The sequence below is a fragment of the Peromyscus maniculatus genome, chromosome 1, assembly GCF_049852395.1.
Source record: "Peromyscus maniculatus bairdii isolate BWxNUB_F1_BW_parent chromosome 1, HU_Pman_BW_mat_3.1, whole genome shotgun sequence".
NCBI classification, from domain to species: Eukaryota; Metazoa; Chordata; class Mammalia; order Rodentia; family Cricetidae; genus Peromyscus; species Peromyscus maniculatus.
In genome coordinates this window covers 111,137,228-111,154,894 of record NC_134852.1, presented here as the reverse complement: position 1 = coordinate 111,154,894, position 17,667 = coordinate 111,137,228, and the positions used below count along the sequence as shown (strand labels likewise).

General features: G+C 42.2%; 1 protein-coding gene across 9 annotated transcripts in view; it reads right to left on the bottom strand.

Annotated features, from left to right (window-relative positions):
• The window catches only part of C2cd3 (C2 domain containing 3 centriole elongation regulator), a 119,514-nt gene that overhangs the window by 69,492 nt on the left and 32,355 nt on the right, over positions 1-17,667 (bottom strand). For all 9 annotated transcript variants that reach the window (XR_013043554.1, XM_042279658.2, XM_042279667.2 and 6 more), the window contains 7 exons: positions 14,648-14,799; positions 13,636-13,869; positions 12,835-12,947; positions 9,865-9,983; positions 5,742-5,864; positions 1,942-2,433; positions 114-265 (listed from right to left, as the gene is read on the bottom strand). Coding sequence is in view for 8 of the 9 variants with exons in the window: in XM_042279658.2 (XP_042135592.1) it covers positions 114-265; positions 1,942-2,433; positions 5,742-5,864; positions 9,865-9,983; positions 12,835-12,947; positions 13,636-13,869; positions 14,648-14,799 (1,385 nt within the window). In the remaining variant the exon portion in view is untranslated. The remainder of the gene's footprint in view (positions 1-113; positions 266-1,941; positions 2,434-5,741; positions 5,865-9,864; positions 9,984-12,834; positions 12,948-13,635; positions 13,870-14,647; positions 14,800-17,667) is intronic.

Here is a 17,667-nt window from a genome sequence, read left to right as displayed (position 1 = left end):
GGGAAAGGCCCTTCAGGGGGTTCTAGTCATGCTTGCACACCCAAAGAATTCCTCTTCAGTCTATATAAAGATAAAAATGAAGAATAAAGAATACGCCAAAAGGTCCTATTTACTTGAATGACATGTAAAACTGATGGAGGGGGAGTTTCACCAGTCCGAGCAGCTTGTCCTGTCCTGGGCTTCGCACCTTGTTCCAAGTTTCAATTATCATCACATTGTTCTTAAGTCTTTCCAGGTGTTTGGAAGACAGAGAGACAGGAATCACCTGGGGAGAATAATCAGGAAAAAGAATTTCCACCATTGAAACAATAATTTATACTTTTATTCAAAAGTGCTTCCTGAAAGCCCCCTATGAGCATGCACAGTACGATGCTGAAGATATTAATGTAAAATCCAGTCTATGTCCTCACAGAAACAGTGTGCTATAAGAGACTAACACACACAAAAAGACAGCTACCAACAGTAGCTGACGACAGGGTTCATGTCGGGACAGAGAGAAGGTTATCAGGCATGTCAAATATGGTGACTCACCCAAGCTACTCTCTAAGGTAAAGTGATGCACTTTTAAATCATGCTGTACGGTATGTGTGCTTTAAAATAAACAATTATTTTCAATTAAGTGTATGTGTGTATTGTCTGTGTGTGGGTATCTGCAAGCAGGCTGGAGGCCTGGGAGTTATAGGCCACTGTGAGCTGCCTGAGGTGGGTGCTGGGAACCACACTCAGGTCCTCTGCAAGAGTACTGCATATTCTTAGCAAGAGCCGTCTCTCCAGCCTGGAGAAAGAGTTTTGAACCCTTTATCAAAGGGTTGCTAATCCAGTGCCTAGACAACATTTAATAAAATAAATCAAATGCAACAAACAAACAAACAAAAAAACAAACACCTCCTGTTTAACGTGCCATAGCAAGTAACAAAGCCAGCTCTTCATCTGGATTTTTCATGTAAAATTATTCTAGAATAAGCTAGCTAGTAGATGAACAGTAGCTAGAGATCTACAGCTAAGAGGAGCTCCATCCATTTAATAGTAGTGGCAAGAGGCCACCTATTTGAAGGATTGCAAGTGGTAGGCCATCTTTGAATTCTTTCATTTGCACAGCCTTACTATCTGGTACATGCTAGGCAATGTAGTGTGACTGTGCTTTGGAGACACCCAGGTGCTGCTGTTTGGCCGACAATCATAGCCGACCCTGGAGGGAAACGTTTGACCTACACACAAGTGCAGATTTGGAAGTTACCTTCACAGAATGAAGCTGAAGCGTGTGTCCATGGGAGAACAGGGAGATCAGAATTCAGCAAGAGCAGAGGTGGGGGCCTGACAGTTAAAGCTAGAGAGGAAGGAGAAGGTGCTGGGGTCTCCACCCTTTTCCTAATGGAGGGGTACCTGCCAAACGTACCCCACCCTCCCCAAGGAAAATGAGCCAGATTTTCTCTTTGCCTGAAGACTGAACGTGATCAGCTGCGAGTCAGGAAGAAAACCAGGGTGGCTTGCTGTGGATGGAGCTCAGTGATAGAGTGCTTGCCTAACACATGCAAGGCCTTAGGTTCAATCACCAGTGTCATAAAAAAAAAAAGGCACCAGCACTAAATTCTACAGAAAAATCAAGAGATGGATATTAAAACAGAGAATAAATGAGAGAAAACATAACTAAAAATCCGAAGAGCTTAGAGATAAGAGAAAGGTGGGGAGTTTAACTGATAGTTCTAAAAGAAGCAGAAGGAATAGACGCTAGACTCAGGCAAACAGAACAATGGTAGACAGAAAGAAACAAACAGAGATCCAAACTTTAGGCAGTATCAGTTCCTCCCATCAACACAGCACACTGACAGCTCCCAAAGTCTCTTCAATATGAAGACTCTACACTTAAGACAGAATCATAATTAGGAGACATTTGTCTCCTGCTCCATAAACCACAAACGGACAGGAAACACACAAAGTTACCTGAGAAAAATTAAAGACAGGCTGTGCTGTGCCCCACGAGATGGCAGACGTGGTGACCTCCTCTGTGCTGAAGAGCTTGCACTTGATATAAACGTTGCAGGGTGGTGGTTTCTCTGACTCTCCAGAAACAAAACCTTTCCCATCTGGCACCATCAATAGTACATGTAATAGTAAAGCATTGTCTTTGCTTGACCCATTTGTTTGATGGACTAAACTGTGATTTGGCATAGTCATGAAGCCTGAGGAATCTGAGGCTATAGGGTTTGCAGACTTTGGGTTGGGGAGCACTAAATTCTGTGTTTTCTTTGCAGTTTCCTCATGAATTTGATTTGAGTTCTGTGGATTTTTGGTACAGGTTGTATCCTGGAGTGTTTCTGGTAGTATCATATCTAGACCTGGAGCAGCAGAAAGTGGAATATGTTGGGTGCTGCTACTCAACTTAGCACTGACACCAGTGAAATCCTTGTTGCCCAAGACAAGCTCCATGGTGACCTAGAAAACACAAAAGGAGAAGCAGCAGTAAGAATGTCTCGTAGAACTGGAATCAGAACTTTGGAGCTGATAGCAAACAAGAATGAACTCATCCATCTATCCTCAAATACTAACAGACATATATATGTCAATTTGCCAGACTAACAGGAACCAGGCAGATTACTTACCAGCATATGATGACCCAGAAAATCATCTTGTACCAGAAAATAAGGAAATGCTAAGTAAATGATGAAGACATGTATAATTGACAGACTCCTGCTGAAGAAGCTCCTACTGGCCAAGTCAGAATTAGTAACAGCAACAGATTATATAACCTATTGAATAATGTAAGAATTTGTCAGTTCACACTAACACAAAATTAACCTGGAATGGGACAGTAACTCCTCCTTATCATTGTGCAGAATAATGTCAATCAGTAAATGCTCAGCGAGCTGGAGGTAGCTCTGTGGTAGAGCAAGTACATACGGGCACAAAGCTCCAAGTTCCACACCTTTTTTTTCCAGCACTGGAGAAAAAAATAAAAACAAAAGCACTAGAAACATGAAGTTAGAAATCGCCACTTTAAGCTAAGTGTTGTGGGGCATGCTTTTTACTCTAGCACTTGGGAGGCAGAGTCAGGCAGATCTCTGTGAGTTCGAGGTCAGCTTGGTCTACAGAATGAGTTTCAGGACAGCCAGGACTACATAGTGAGACCCTATCTCAAAAACAACAAGAAAGAAACTACCACTTTATAATGATCTTAATAACATGTTATTATTATTATTGAGGCTGAGTTAGCCAGAGCACCCCTGTCATTCCTGGACTTGGGGAGGCGGAAGTAGGAGGATCAAGAGTTTGAGACTAGATAATAAAGCCTTGTTTCAAAAAACAAAGTCAAATAAAAAACTAATTTAGGTAAACCAGTAGAGGGACAGTCTACAGAATAAATAACTGGCTTACCTTAAAAATTACTAAAACACAGCCAGGTGGTGGAGGCACACCTTTAATCCCAGTACTCGGGAGGCAGAGACAGGTGGATCTCTGTGAGTTGGAGGCCAGCCTGGTCTACAGAGTGAGTTCTAGGACAGGCACCAAAACTATTACACAGAGAAACCCTGTCTCGAAAAACAAAACAAAACAAATTACTAAAATACTGAAATAAGAAAGACTATGAAACCCTTTCAATTTAAAGGGAATTGAAAAATTCTGCATTAGAAAAAAAAACTGCAATAAAGGAAAAAAGTATTGACACAATTGGTGAAATTAGTATAGGTTGTAGATAGAATATATCACTCATGTTAAGTTGATTTTTTAAACTGAAGTACTATGTATGATAGAATGTTGTTTTCAGAAAATGTATGGAATTCACACGAAGGGACTTAGACAGGAACCAGCTTGATGTAATTTATTATGAGAAAATGTTCAAGTGTGTACATTCACACTACCTATTTATGCAGCTATGGAGGGAGAAGAGGAAGGGAGAGAGAGGGAAGGGGGAGTGAGTTCCAGGCCAGCTACAATGAGACCCTTCCTCAAAAACAAAATTAAAAAAAAGCAAGCAGAAGCAGGACAGAAATGAATCTGAAGGACAGAAGTGTCACTTGTTATTACAAGAAGGAATTACTGAGGACGACAGAGTGCATACTGTTTTTCTCTGAAACCCTTGTCTCCATAGCCAAGTTCTTTTTCTCTGTCAACTTTCAATCTTGTTTAGTACTTCTCAGTTCCTACCATGTAGATCAGTGTTCTCAACCTTCACTTTAATACAGGTCCTCATGGTGTGCTGACCCCAACCATACAATTATTTTCATTGCTGCTTCATAACTGTCATTTTGCTACTGTTATGAATTGTAACCTAAGTATCTGATATAAACTCCTGTGAAGGGGTAACTCAACCCCCAAAAGAGTTGCGGGCCACAGGTTGAGAACCGTTGCTGTAGGGCAAGAACAGAAACAATTTCCAGTTCATCAATCAATGTATTACCCTTCAAGACTTCAACTTCGTAGTCAAGAATGGAGCAAACAGGTGGGAACTAACACTTGGATGAGGATGATTAGTTTCAGGCCAACCTGGGCTACATAGGGAGACCCTGTTTCAGTAAACAAGGTGGGCTTGGGGAACAGCAGCATGAACAGCATGGCACTTCAGTGATCCAACCTTTCAACATCACCACTTGTCATGTATAAAATCCATGAGTGAGCATCAGGCAGTGGAGCTATAAAAACAATGCAAAAACAAACAAACCAACAGAGCCCCCCATGTTTTAAGTAAGTTTATCGTTTTGTGTTGGGTCACATGCCTGTTGGGCTACGAGTTAGACATGCCTGTACTGGATTTGTCTGACTTGGCTATTGGTAGGGAAGGTGAAGGAGAAGCGGGTAACACACTGAAGCCTTGTACTTTATCCTTTGGGTGAGTAGGAGTGAGGAGAATGTTTTAGGGCATGAGTATGGAAATTCCCAAAACTGAAAAACTAGAGTTGGGCATGGTGGCCAGTGCTCAGGAGGCTAAGAGGCAGGAGGATTGCAGGTTTGAAAGGAAGCTTGTACTACATAGTGAGTTCCAGGCCAGCTTGGGCTACATAGTGAGATTTTTGTCTCAAAAACCAAACCAGAAAACTTAATGTGATTCCAAACGAAGCTGTACTAAATCCCCGTATTCAAATCCTGCTATCTGAGACATCCCGAGGCTGCTAACACAGGGAGGAGCCTTTCTCTAAGGCACCTCAGCACTCACTCCAGCAGGCGCACACTGCTGCTTCTCTTTGTTCCTTCCCTGATGCAAATCTGGTCTAAGCATCATCCAGCATCTTTCCAGAACGAATGCTTCAGTGTTTACATTTTCCCTTTACTCCCTATAATGTACCATCTACATAGAAATACTTTAAATTGACAATAAGATGTCATGCCAATGCTCTGGTGTCTTTTCTTTGACTCACAGGCCAAAATTTAAACACTGCCTTGACCTAAAAAGACGTGAATTTCACTCTTACCTCCTATGTGTACAACTCTATTTTCTATCCTTTGACTCTTGCTTGCTATCCAGTGGTAACAATCCTTAGGGCTTTTATATGTGCTTTGACTTTTCTTCTCTTTTTCTTCAACTATCACCTTAGACACCAGCTCCTTAGAGAGGGCTTGTCTGTCCATCTCCTGTTTCCTCGCTGGCAATATTGTACATACCTATTGCCTTCAAGGCACTCTACTGCTCTTCAGAAGCCTCCCCACTGCAGAGACCTGCTTTTCCTGTTCACAGCTATAGTCTCAGTGCTAGGCTCAGGGTCATGCTCAGGAAATACCTGTGACTTTCTGGATGTATCCCCACATACCTTTAGGGGGCCAAGTGAAGACGAGCCATCTTCCTGTTGCACTGGAAGCTGGTTACTGAAAGAAAGCAGCTCTGACTGAATGACAGCACGCAAAGGGAGGGATGCAGATCCAATGACTTCTGGCTGACAGAAAAAGGAAAGAAAAGCTTAAGGAGAGCCACGGGGGACTTTAACTGAAGTGATAGCCTGTGATGGCTTGTGAGAGAATAGGTGGCCAACAATGCCACCATATCCATAAAAGCTTTCTCTTTCCCTTCTGGGTTTTACTGTTTTCCCCTAGAAAACACAGATTACAGAGGACTTCATAAGCTACAAAAAAGCATCTTTCTCTAGTAAAACTTAGTTCTTCTTGCATACTGATTTCTTCAGTAAGCTTCATTAACTAATGTCTTAAGACTGAGAAAATCACACGATATGCCTGATGCTATTGAGGCTACAAAGGAGCAAAGGCTGTCACATGAACAAGCTAGAATAAAAGCTATGCACAAATTGCATATGTTAAGAGTAGTGAATAACCAAAAACAACTAAATGTCTATGCAGTGGTTCTCAACCGTGGGTCTTGACCCACTGGGGGGTCACATAGCAGATATTCACATTACAATTCATAACAGTAGCAAAATTACAGTTGTAAAGTATCAATGAAATAATTTTATGGTGGGGGGGTCACCACAACACTGTATTAAATAAAGGGCTGCAGCATTCGGAAGGTTGAGAACCACTGGTCTAATAATACATAACAATTAAGCCAATTTTAGCATATTCATATAGTTGTATGACAGGCAGCCACCAAAGCAACCAGTTCACAAAAGATTTGATTTTGTTGTTTTTAGATAGGGTCTTACTCTGTAGCGTTGTCTGTCCTGGACTTGCTATGTACACCAGGAAACCCTCCTTCCTGCCTCTGCTTCCCATTTGCTAGGATTAGAGGCACGCTCCACCACTGCTGGTCACCAAAGGTTTACAGTAATATGAGCAACACTTGTTACCTTTGATAAAAGTTGAATGATAAATTTGAAGGTCTGGAACGAATTTTAGATGTAGCCAAAGGGAAACCCTCCCTTTACTGGACTGGACAGCAGCTGCATGGAGGCAGGCTTTCCCCACACTTGATCTAACTCAATTTAAAGCGGAACGGCAATGGGAAATATGAAAGAAGCAATTGAACTGGCCAGAAAGTTAGGTGTGCTTAATTTACCCAACAGTTCATCGTCACAGGTGTCTCCACTGCTCCCCCACATCTGAGAATGCCATTGACACCAACTCCGGCCAACTGCCAAGCTGCTGGAAAAGCTATTAACTTCCTCTACTGGACTAGAGAACTGGAGACAGATGAGACAGTATCCCTCCAGTCTAATTACAGAATGGAACCAAACCAGCACCATGGAAAACTCACCTAAAAGGTGGCCTTTTTAGGCAGTCGCTGGGCAAGACCACCGCCCAAACCCAACCCTCCATTCTTTCAGAAAATCAGGAATATAAGATGATTTGGAAGACGAGATCAGATACCAATAAGATAGCCCCAAGGAGGCTTATCTAAACACAAATATATAATTCCCAAACATTAAATTATGTGGAAAACTATTTTATTAAAAGAAAAATAAAATAAAAAACCCATGACACAATGTTAAATAAAAAAAAAAAACCCAACAAACAAAAGATACATACAAAATTATGTAACAGTCTACGTGTACATCTGGCTAAGTGAGATCGCTTTCACAGTTCTTCATGTATCCCATCGGCTCCCCATTGGTCACTGAACTCTTAAAACTGGTATTGTAACATTATCACAATGTTTTGCACCAATTTTATAAACTTTACAGTGCAATATGTGTTCCTTTTCTGAGGCAAACCAAAGGTATATTTCTCAAGGTTCTGCTGCTATCAGCAGCGTTGATGGAGGATTCTTTATACATTTGTAATAGATAGAAATAAACCAGAAAAAAAGAAGGAAAAAAAAGTGGTGGAGGAAAAGGTGAACACTGCAAGAATACTCAAAAGGGCTGAGAGTTGCAAAAGCCAAGAATGGCTTTGCATAGTAAATGGAATAGAACAGTTCTGAACTATAGCTTACTTTTCCCTGGTTTGGTCTGACAGAATGATTGAATGCTTTTGTACAAAAATCAGAGCCTTAAAAACAAGGGTTTGGTGAGATTGTAAAATGGTGTGCCACTTTGGCAAAACAGTTTGGTGGTTGGTCAAAATGCAAAACATTGTTACTCTGTTACTCAACAATTCTACCCTTAGGAATATATCCTCAAACTACTGAAAATGTGCACCTATGAAACATGTACATGAAGGTTTACAGCAGTGTGTTGCTAATAGTAAAAAAGTTAAAACAACTCAAATAGCTATCAAATACTGGAGAGAAATAAAATGTGGCTTATTCATACAATAGAATATTATTAAGACATAAAAATGAATGAGAAACTGACAGATTAAATGACTTTGGTGAACCTTCATAATTTCATTTGTAGATCTTTCCGTTTCTAATTTATAAATACATTTGGGGTTATAAATTATAAATGTACTGCCTCCTGTCAACATTGTATACTTCTATTTGATGATTTCTGTGTCAAACATTATATGGAAATGTTTCCAAGTATTTTCTGTATTAACTGTGAATGAATAGAACAAAATAAATTGCCTGTGATGGGAAAAAAAAAAAATTATGTAACATATTGTGCTCAATTTAAAGACATGTTAGCAGGGCCTAGCTCTACAGGTCTGTAATCTCAGCTACTTAGGAAGCTAAGGAAGAATAGAAAGTTCGGTATCTTCCTGCATGAAAGTGAGTTCAAGGCCAGCCTGGTAACTTACTGAGTGCTTGATCAAGAAGAAAAGTAAAAAGATGTCTGGGGTTCAGTAATAGAGAACTTGGCAACCACTTTTGAGGTCCTAGGTTCAATCCCTAGTAACACACACACACACACACACACACACACACACACACACACACACACACACTAAATAAAAGTAAATAAAAGTTAAACACAAATATTAAATGTAAAAAATCCCAATGTTAACAATAGCTATTTCTTAGTGATAGAAGTTTTTTTTTTTTTTTTCTGCTTTTGAAATAGGGTCTCACTGTGTAGCCATGGCTGGCCTGGAACTTGCTACATAGGCAGCCTGGCTCTAAACTTCCAGAATTCCATCTGCTTCTACCTTGGAAGTATTGGGATTAAAGGCATGTGTCACTATGCCAGGTTGTAGGCAAAGTTTGCCTTCTTGGTCGTTGGTATTCAAATGGAAAAACATTTTTCAAGTTATAAAAAATAATGTGAAATTCTTTTATAATTAGAAAAAAGCCATGAACTAGGTTTAGGGAAATGCAATGTAAATATATTAAAATGTTAACTGAGGTTGTCTTGAAGTTTCCTCACGACTGAACAAGTCTGTGATTTTTACTCCTTCTTCTTCCTGTTTTGCTATTTTTCTTAAGAGGTTGTACTGTTTATATTCTGGGGTGCATTCACCTATTCACACCAGAGACGGAGTCTCATCACCTGGGTTGCTGTTTCACTGAAGGAGGGGACACTTGCCAGTGAACTTTCTAAACGGGAACTATTTGACCAATCGCTACCCACAGTTTTACTATTTTGGGTGCGGGCTGGGTACTCTAGGGACTAAGGCCCACATGAAATGCCTGCACAGATACTGTCACTGCCCTGCAGTGAACAAGCACAGCAGGAGGTCAAGGACATGGGTTCTGGCAGCTGTGGTTGACACACGCCTGCAATCCTAGTGCTTATAGAAGGCTGAGGAGGGAGACCTCAAGTTCAAGACCAGCCTGGGTTACATAAATGAGATCCTATCTCAAAAATAAAAAAAAACAAAACACACCCAGACCAGACCAGAATAGACCAAGAACTTGTAAGATGCTATGGCTCTGCTCTTGTTAGAGTGGGAATCTCCGACAAGTCACTGAACACAAGTGTCAGTTTCTTCTTCTAGGAAATGAAGGCGATAATGTACTTAATTCACAGAGCTGTTGCCATTATTGGATTTGACAGTGTGCTGGAAGATAGTATTGAGCATAGTAACATTTGTGTTACTAGATCCCAGAAATCTCATTTATCTAGGAAAATGCCTGGTGTGAACGGCAAGGCTCAAATGACTTACCTTTTTCTGTGGGGGTTTCTTTGCATAAATTTGGAAGTTGAGGTTAGAATTCCACCAGTGCTCTATCATTGGGCCACCAAACTCTATTGGACACACAAATCGCTGCTGGAATTTCACCACTGTGAAGGAGAACGGATAAACAGGCACAGGTCACACAACCCAACCACAGCCATCATTAATCCTTGCTTTGACTCTACCCGCCCTTTTCAAGTTCTTTCAGGAATTCAATGTGACTTCGTATAATCAAAGGCTGTAGGAGTTATACTGTTCAGCTGTGTTATGAGAAATGCTCATCAAACGGGAACCAGGATATAAAAGGAGACCGTGGCCAAGACACTGTGGGTTTTTTTTTTTTTGGTTTTTCAAGACAGGGTTTCTCCATGTGGTTTTGGTGCCTGTCCTGGATCTCACTCTGTAGACCAGGCTGGCCTTGAACTCACAGAGATCCGCCAGCCTCTGTCTCCCGAGTGCTGGGATTAAAGACATGTGCCACTGCCGCCCTGCCAGACATTGTGTTTTTTTAAATGTTTGTTTATTTATTTTGAGATCAGGTCTTACTGTGTAGCCCTGGCTGGCTTGGAACTCACAGGGATCTGCCCGCCTCTGCCTCCCAATCCTGGGATTAAGGTGTGCACTACTATGACCTAGCAAACATGACTGTTTTTGAAAATCAGGTAGGCAAGTGGCTCAGTAGAAAAAGGAGATTAGCTAGGGGGAAGCCTAGGGAGAAATGAATTCATAGAAGAATAAAATTAAAAACTCCAGTAATAAAAGTAAGCTAATTTTCTCGCTAACGGACAAGACACTCAGGCTGTCACTCAGATGGAGTATCAACTACTCATGCTAGTTAGCTGTGTGAGGTGGAGTAGAGGCCTTCTGTGAATAGCCAGGGCTTTCTGCTGTAAACAGGATGAAGTGACAGTGGCATTTAGTTTGTCTTCACTGATACGCAGCTTCATCTAGGAAATAAGAAATCTGAGAATAAAATCAAAGGAGATGTGCTTGAGCTTCAGGTCTATTACTTGGGGTCCATTTGTCACCTGTAAGATTCCTTCCTGTCCATTCACTTCTGGGCTTCTTTAATAGGTCTGCAGAACTCTCATCAACAGCCCAGTTATGCAGAGATTCTGGCACTGAGTACTCACTCTTTTAAATCGCCAGTTTTTCATCTACTTTTCTCTGTTCATTTGTGGCAATCTTAATTCTTGACTCTCACATTCTCATTACTCTTAGGCAGAATATGGGTCTTCATCCACACACAGGTCAAAAGGCCTGTGCCCAGTCACCATGAGATCAATTTCTCTGGCTGCTACCCCCAGGAAAAGGATGGTAACACTTATACCTCTTTTGGGCACCAGGAAGGTCAACTGAGGGGACAAATAAGACTATGGGTACAGTAGTAGTTCATAATGAACAAACTGAATTCTATTGCAATCTGGGGTTAAGACTGCTCCTTCGTACCTGGGCACATGTCCTCACAATTACTATATCAATCACATAATTCTGTTCCTCAAAGCCTTTTTAGTACTGAGTGACTGTGGCAATGGAAGAAATCTGTATAAGTTGCTAACCATGTCTTAGAGAAAGTTTTTTAGAGTTGAAAGAGATCATGAAATACATGGTCTAATTTATATTAAGAGCGGCCTAAAGACAAAAGTGACTGCTAAGATCACACACTTAGTGTTTGGTATGATCAAAGTGAGGACCCAGTCTTCAAAGCAGACTCTACTAGGAAAGCAGCTGTAGGGCGAGTAGACGGCCCAGAGGTTAAAATCATGTGTTGCCAAGGCTGACAACTTGAGTTCCATTCCTGAGCCCACACCAGAAGGAGAGAATTGACTCCTGAAAGTTGTGCTGAACTTCCACACCTGCTGGTGCCCCTCACATCCACCTTCACAGCAAAATTAAATTTAAAAAACGTGATTAAAAAAATAAGAACAACTGTAATATTAGGTTACAGGAATATATTTTTTTGGTGTCTTTGTTTACAACAAGAAAGAAAATAAAAGACAATATCGAAGTATAAGGGACAAAAGAAAAAACAGACAAAATCAACTACATTAGATAAAATCAACTACATAAAAACAAAAAAAACTTGGGGTTGGGGATTTAGCTCAGTGGTAGAGTCCTTGCCTAGCAAGCGCAAGGCCTCAGCTCCAGAAAAACAAACAAACAAACAAACAAATAAACAAAAAACCAACTTTTATACTTGTGCAGGCTAGTTTTCTGTCAACTTGATACAAGCTATAGTCACTGGAGAGGTGGGACCCTCAACTGAGAAAATGACCAGTAAGATAGGGCTCTGTAGGGCATTTTCTTTTCTTTTCTTTTTTTTGAGACAGAGTTTCTCTGTGTAGCTTTGCGCCTTTCCTGGAACTCACTTTGTATACCAGGATGGCCTCGAACTCACAAAGATCTGCCTGCCTCTGCCTCCCCAGTGCTTGGGATTAAAGGTGTGTGCCACCACCGTCCCGACTGGGCATTTTCTTAATTAGTGAATGATGGGGAGGGCCCAGCCCATTGTGGGTAGATTCACTCCTGGGCAGGTGGTCCTGAGTTCTATAAGAAAGCAGGCTGAGCAAGCCATGGGAAGCAAGCCAGTAAGCAGCACCCCTCTACTGTCAGCTCCTGCCTCTAATATCCTGCCTTGTTTAAGTCCCTGTCCTGACTCCCTTTGATGATGGCTAAGATGTGGACATATAAGCCAAATAAACGCTATCTTCCCATTGCAATAGTAACCCTAAGACATTACTATAAACAATACCATCTACAGATAGGCATGTGGCACATTCCTGAAATCCCAGTACTTGGGAAGCCAAGGTAGCATGACTGAAAGCTTGAGGTCAGCCTAGTCTACATAGTGAGACCATTTTAAAAAGCAAACACCAGGCCATGGGTGGTGGCACACACTTCTAATTCTAGCACTCTGGTCAGGGGCAGTGATCAGCAGAACACCAGCACGCTTTTTACCTCCATCTGTGATTTTACTGGAGGCGAGTCGCACGACCTCAGTGATCAAAGCTGTCTTTCCCAGTCCACTTTTAGAAAAGCCCACAGGAAAGTGATACTCCACAAAGAAAGTGCTGCAAGAAAAAACAATGATTTAAGAAAAGTGTGTGTGTGTGTGTGTGTGTGTGTGTGTGTGTGTGTGTGTGTGTGTGTGGAGGGGGGGCGGTGCTGGAGAGATGGCTCAGCAGTTCAGGGAACTTGAGGCTCTTGCAAAGAACCCAAGTAAGGTTTCCAGCACCCACATGGGTCCAGTGCTAGGGAATCCAATGCCCTCTTCTGACCTCCTTGGGCACCACACACACATGGTACACAAACAGGCAAAACACCCAGATATATAAAAATCTAAAACTAAACTAAACAAAAAGTGGATGTATTTTCCGCCTCTCTCTCTTTGAAGTTCCCATTTCCAGGATCGCATGGCCTCAGAGGTTACTTAGAGCACCCACCATACGTTCAACATGAACCATCTATCGGCCCCTGAGGTTGATCTATCGGCCCCTGAGAGTTGATCTATCGGCCCCTGAGGTACTATGCTACAGACAGGCATCTTAGGTGCCTGTCTCTCTTGCTATAACTGTAAGGGCGTAAGAATGGTTTCCAACCTAGCTTCTTTATTCTAAATTTACCCTCATTTTTGGGAACTCCAAATCACTTTTATTGATTGAAAATGTACATGGAAACAAGTCGTAAAACGAGTTACACCTTTCCTATTATCAGCCACGCTTTCCCCCAAAGCCATTTCGCTTTCTTATTTAGATATACCGCTTTTTTGCTGCTGCTGCTGCTGCTGCTGCTGCTGCTGCAGGCTTTGGTGGTTTCCCGGCAAAGCTTTTTCTGCTTGGTGTCATGTGTGGACTCTCTGGAGGGACTCCCATGGTTTCAACGATGATTCTGACTGAATGTACTCTACCCAGAAGCGCCAGTCTGTCCACACTTAGTGATGTCGCCGGGGCATGTACTGGAATTCTTGAGAGCTCTTGTTCGTCAACCACACTTCTGCAAGTTCACAGACAGGTAGGCATGAGGTAGAAGCCCAGCTGGCAACAATCGAGCTGCACAGGAGGAAAGAGGTCGAGCAGCACGTATTTCTTTTCAAAGGCAAGTGTAAGAACAGCTCTGTTTTCTTTGAGACAGTCTGCCTCACTATGTAGCCCAGGCTGGTCTGAAACCCCCATTCTGCTTCTGCTCCCATGGCGGGCTAGGAAACAGTGTTGATGATCAGAATCTGGTTCTCATCTAAAGGTATGTCAAATATTCTTTAGCTGTAAGATTTATATCCATAAAAGTATAGCAATGAATGTTACAGAATTAGATTGTTCTAGAAGGGCAGTCTAACTTACTCTAGTTTACCCACTCTGCTAATCTTGTGACCATGTCACTTGGTGCATCCCTCTTCACATTTCCCACACAGCTATGATCACGGTCCACGCACACCCCAACCCACTCTCCTGCTTTCTTCATACCCTTCTTCTCATGCACCGTCCTTTCTTTCTTTCTTTCTTTTTTTTTTTTTTTTTTTTGACTTTTTGAGACAGGGTTTCTCTATGTAGCTCTGGGTGTCCTGGAACTCAAGACATCGACCTGGTTTCCTTGAACTCACAGAGCTCAACCTACCTCTGCCTGCTGAGTTGTGCATTACCTCTAAAAGGACTGAAATTCTTCAGTGAGCTGCCATAACTTAAGCAATGTAGGCAGCCTTGGCCAAATCCAGGCCTTTTCCCTGCGGCAATGGCCCTGCTCTGCTTTCACCTGCACCGAGCATTCAGAGGCTCACCTGCTTTTCTTGTCAGCTGCCCTCTTCCTCAGCTTGTGCTCGCCTGACCCTACCACCTTAGACCTGCCAGAGGCTTTGGACTGGGTCACTGTTTTAGAAGGCTCCATGCTATCATCTCCACTGAGGAAATCGCTGGCGCTGACTTCAGATTTCTGGGGAGATAAACAGAAGACATGGCATTGAAAGACCTCGCTTCAGGAAAGCAGTGACGATCAGTTCTCCAAAAGCAGGCAGCCCTTCTTTCCGAAAGCACCATTCTCTTAAAGAGATATCTGAGAGCAGGGATTTACTCCGCATTGTTCCCGGGTATACAAGAACAATCCACAGGTCACACAGATAAGCTCTAAGTCCATTCAGTAAACAAGAAGACACAAGCGTGCTCAGGGAGCCCACCGTCCTGACTGCCCGCTGTGTTGTGCTAGGAGCTGCATGCACGTGTATGCAGTGTGTTCATGTCTTTACAAGTGGAAAAAGCCAGGCAGCTTGTTTGTGATCCCTAGCTATAAGGAGGAAATCCACATTTTGATCTCCATGATTTTTGAAGTCTGTCGAGGCAGAATGGCTGTTACAATGTCACCTAACTGGGTGCAAAGATTGCCCCCCCCACTATCCATGTGCTAAGTAATTCATTCTGTTTTTAATCTTGCTTAAAAATTAATGACTCTATTTCACAAATTGCCTTCATGAAAGAAATCAGTTAAAAAATCCCCTTTAATTTCATTTTTGAGAAAAGTTATCTACTGTAATCGACTAAATTAGCCTCTTGAATTACAAAATGCAAAACAAACAGAGAAGGTGGAATTACAATTATTTGGCTTCAGATTCAAAAGGGCCCAAAGTATCTAACACACAGTGTGCTCAGGAAGGAAGGCCCAAAGTATCTAACACACAGTGTGCTCAGGAAGACACACAGTATCTAACACGCAGTGTACTCAGGAAGACACACAGTATCTAACACGCAGTGTGCTTGGGAAGGAAGACACACAGTATCTAACACGAAGTATGCTCAGGAAGACACAGTATCTAACACACAGTGTGCTCGGGGAAGGAAGACACACAGTATCTAACACACAGTGTGCTGGGGAAGGAAGACACATAGTATCTAACACGCAGTGTGCTGGGGAAGGAAGACACATAGTATCTAACACGCAGGGTACTCGGGAAGACACAGTATCTAACACGCAGGGTACTCAGGAAGACACAGTATCTAACACGCAGTGTGCTGGGGAAGGAAGGCCCAAAGTATCTAACACGAAGTGTGCTGGGGAAGGAAGACACACAGTATCTAACACGCAGTGTGCTCGGGAAGGAAGACACACAGTATCTAACATGCAGTGTACTCAGGAAGACACATAGTATTTAACACGCAGTGTGCTCAGGAAGACATACAGTATCTAACACGCAGTGTACTCGGGAAGGCCCAGCTACTCAAGCTTGTCTTCTCCAGTTCCCATCTTTCAGTATTTGGAGGTGCATAGTTTGTTGACCCATGATAAGGAGGACAAATTAACTCAAAGATCAAAGAAGAAAGCTTTGTGCTCATAGGTTTTCCTTGGGTGGCTGCTTTTCAAATGAGTACAGATGCCTGGCATAGTGACACACGCCTTTAATTCCGGCACTTGGGAGGCAAAGGCAGGACGATCATTTAAGGCCAGCCTGGTCTATATAGTGAGGTCCAGGCCAGCCAGGGCTACATACTGGGATCCTAAAAATAAAAATGGTTAGACGTAAGACAATCAAAATCTAAGTTGGTTTATAGGTTAAAATAAATTACGGCAAGTACAAATTGGGCTGTTAAAAAGCTTAGAATTCCAGGAACTAAAATCATAGAGCAGTAATGCTGCATTTCTAAGCTATGACTATTACTCAATACTAGAAAGTTGCCTTTGGAGCAGAACATGTTAAACCCCTGGTCTTCCTGATGCTGCATGATCAAGTGGTTCACTGTCTCCATCAACAAACATTTTCTAAAGTTACTTTGCTTACGTAGCATGGGGGGATTATTTAGTGCCCTTAAACCATTCATTTATTCATTGTCTTTGCTATATGGTTAATAAAGACAGGACATGTTCCTGTTTATAAAGAACTGCATCAAAGATGTACAATAAAGGTTATGTATAAGACACTGTGAACTTGTGGGCATCAAAGTCTGCTTGGGAGAGTCAAGATGGTTTCCTCCTAGAGTGCCTTTTGAAGAATGCCGTTTACGAGATGGCTAAGAACATTCCCATCTTCCCCGTAGAAGGAGCAGAAGGAGGAGAAAGTAGGGAAGCACAGGAGCAGCTGTGTTTGAGGAGTGGGATGGGATGCCAGCCTGGAGACACCAGTGGGTAAAGGCCAGAGTGGGAGATGAGGTCGGGAGGGAAGTCGGGGTGCAGTTCTAAAGCCATGTTTATAACTTAAGGGAGTGTGGGACAGCAAAAGAACACAGGTGTCCTGTCAGAATGGCTGGGCAAGGATTCCTGTTCTGCTTCTTAACAGCTTACAATGTTTTTATTTTTAAAACTGAGTCTGACTATGCAGCCTTGAATTTGCCTTGGAAGGGCAGTCCTAGAACCTCGGGTCCTGCTTGGATTACAGGTGTATATCACCACAGGCCAGTTTCCTTGTATTTCATTTCTAAGTATTTAAATTCCTTGTATTTTAACTATCTAAGCTGTTTTTCATGGAATATAAGACAGAGAAAAGGGGTTGGGGATTTAGCTCAGTGGTAGAGCGCTTGCCTAAAGGCCCCGAGTTCAGTCCTCAGCTGTGGGGGGGACAGAGAAAATACTATTTCATGGGTCTAGTAAAAGAAGTAAGTGAAGTGGTAAATTAAAAGCATTTGGTACAGTTCATAATTAATGGCAGACAACATGTAAAGGCCTTGACACACAGAACACTAGTTAGTAAGTGTGTAGCAAAGAGACCCTTTCTTCCTTTCTTCTTTATCCCACACATAACACAGTTACCAGAGATGACTGCTGAGGCAGGAATCCTGGGATCCTAGCAGTTAGTGTCTTTCAAATTCAAACTCTTGT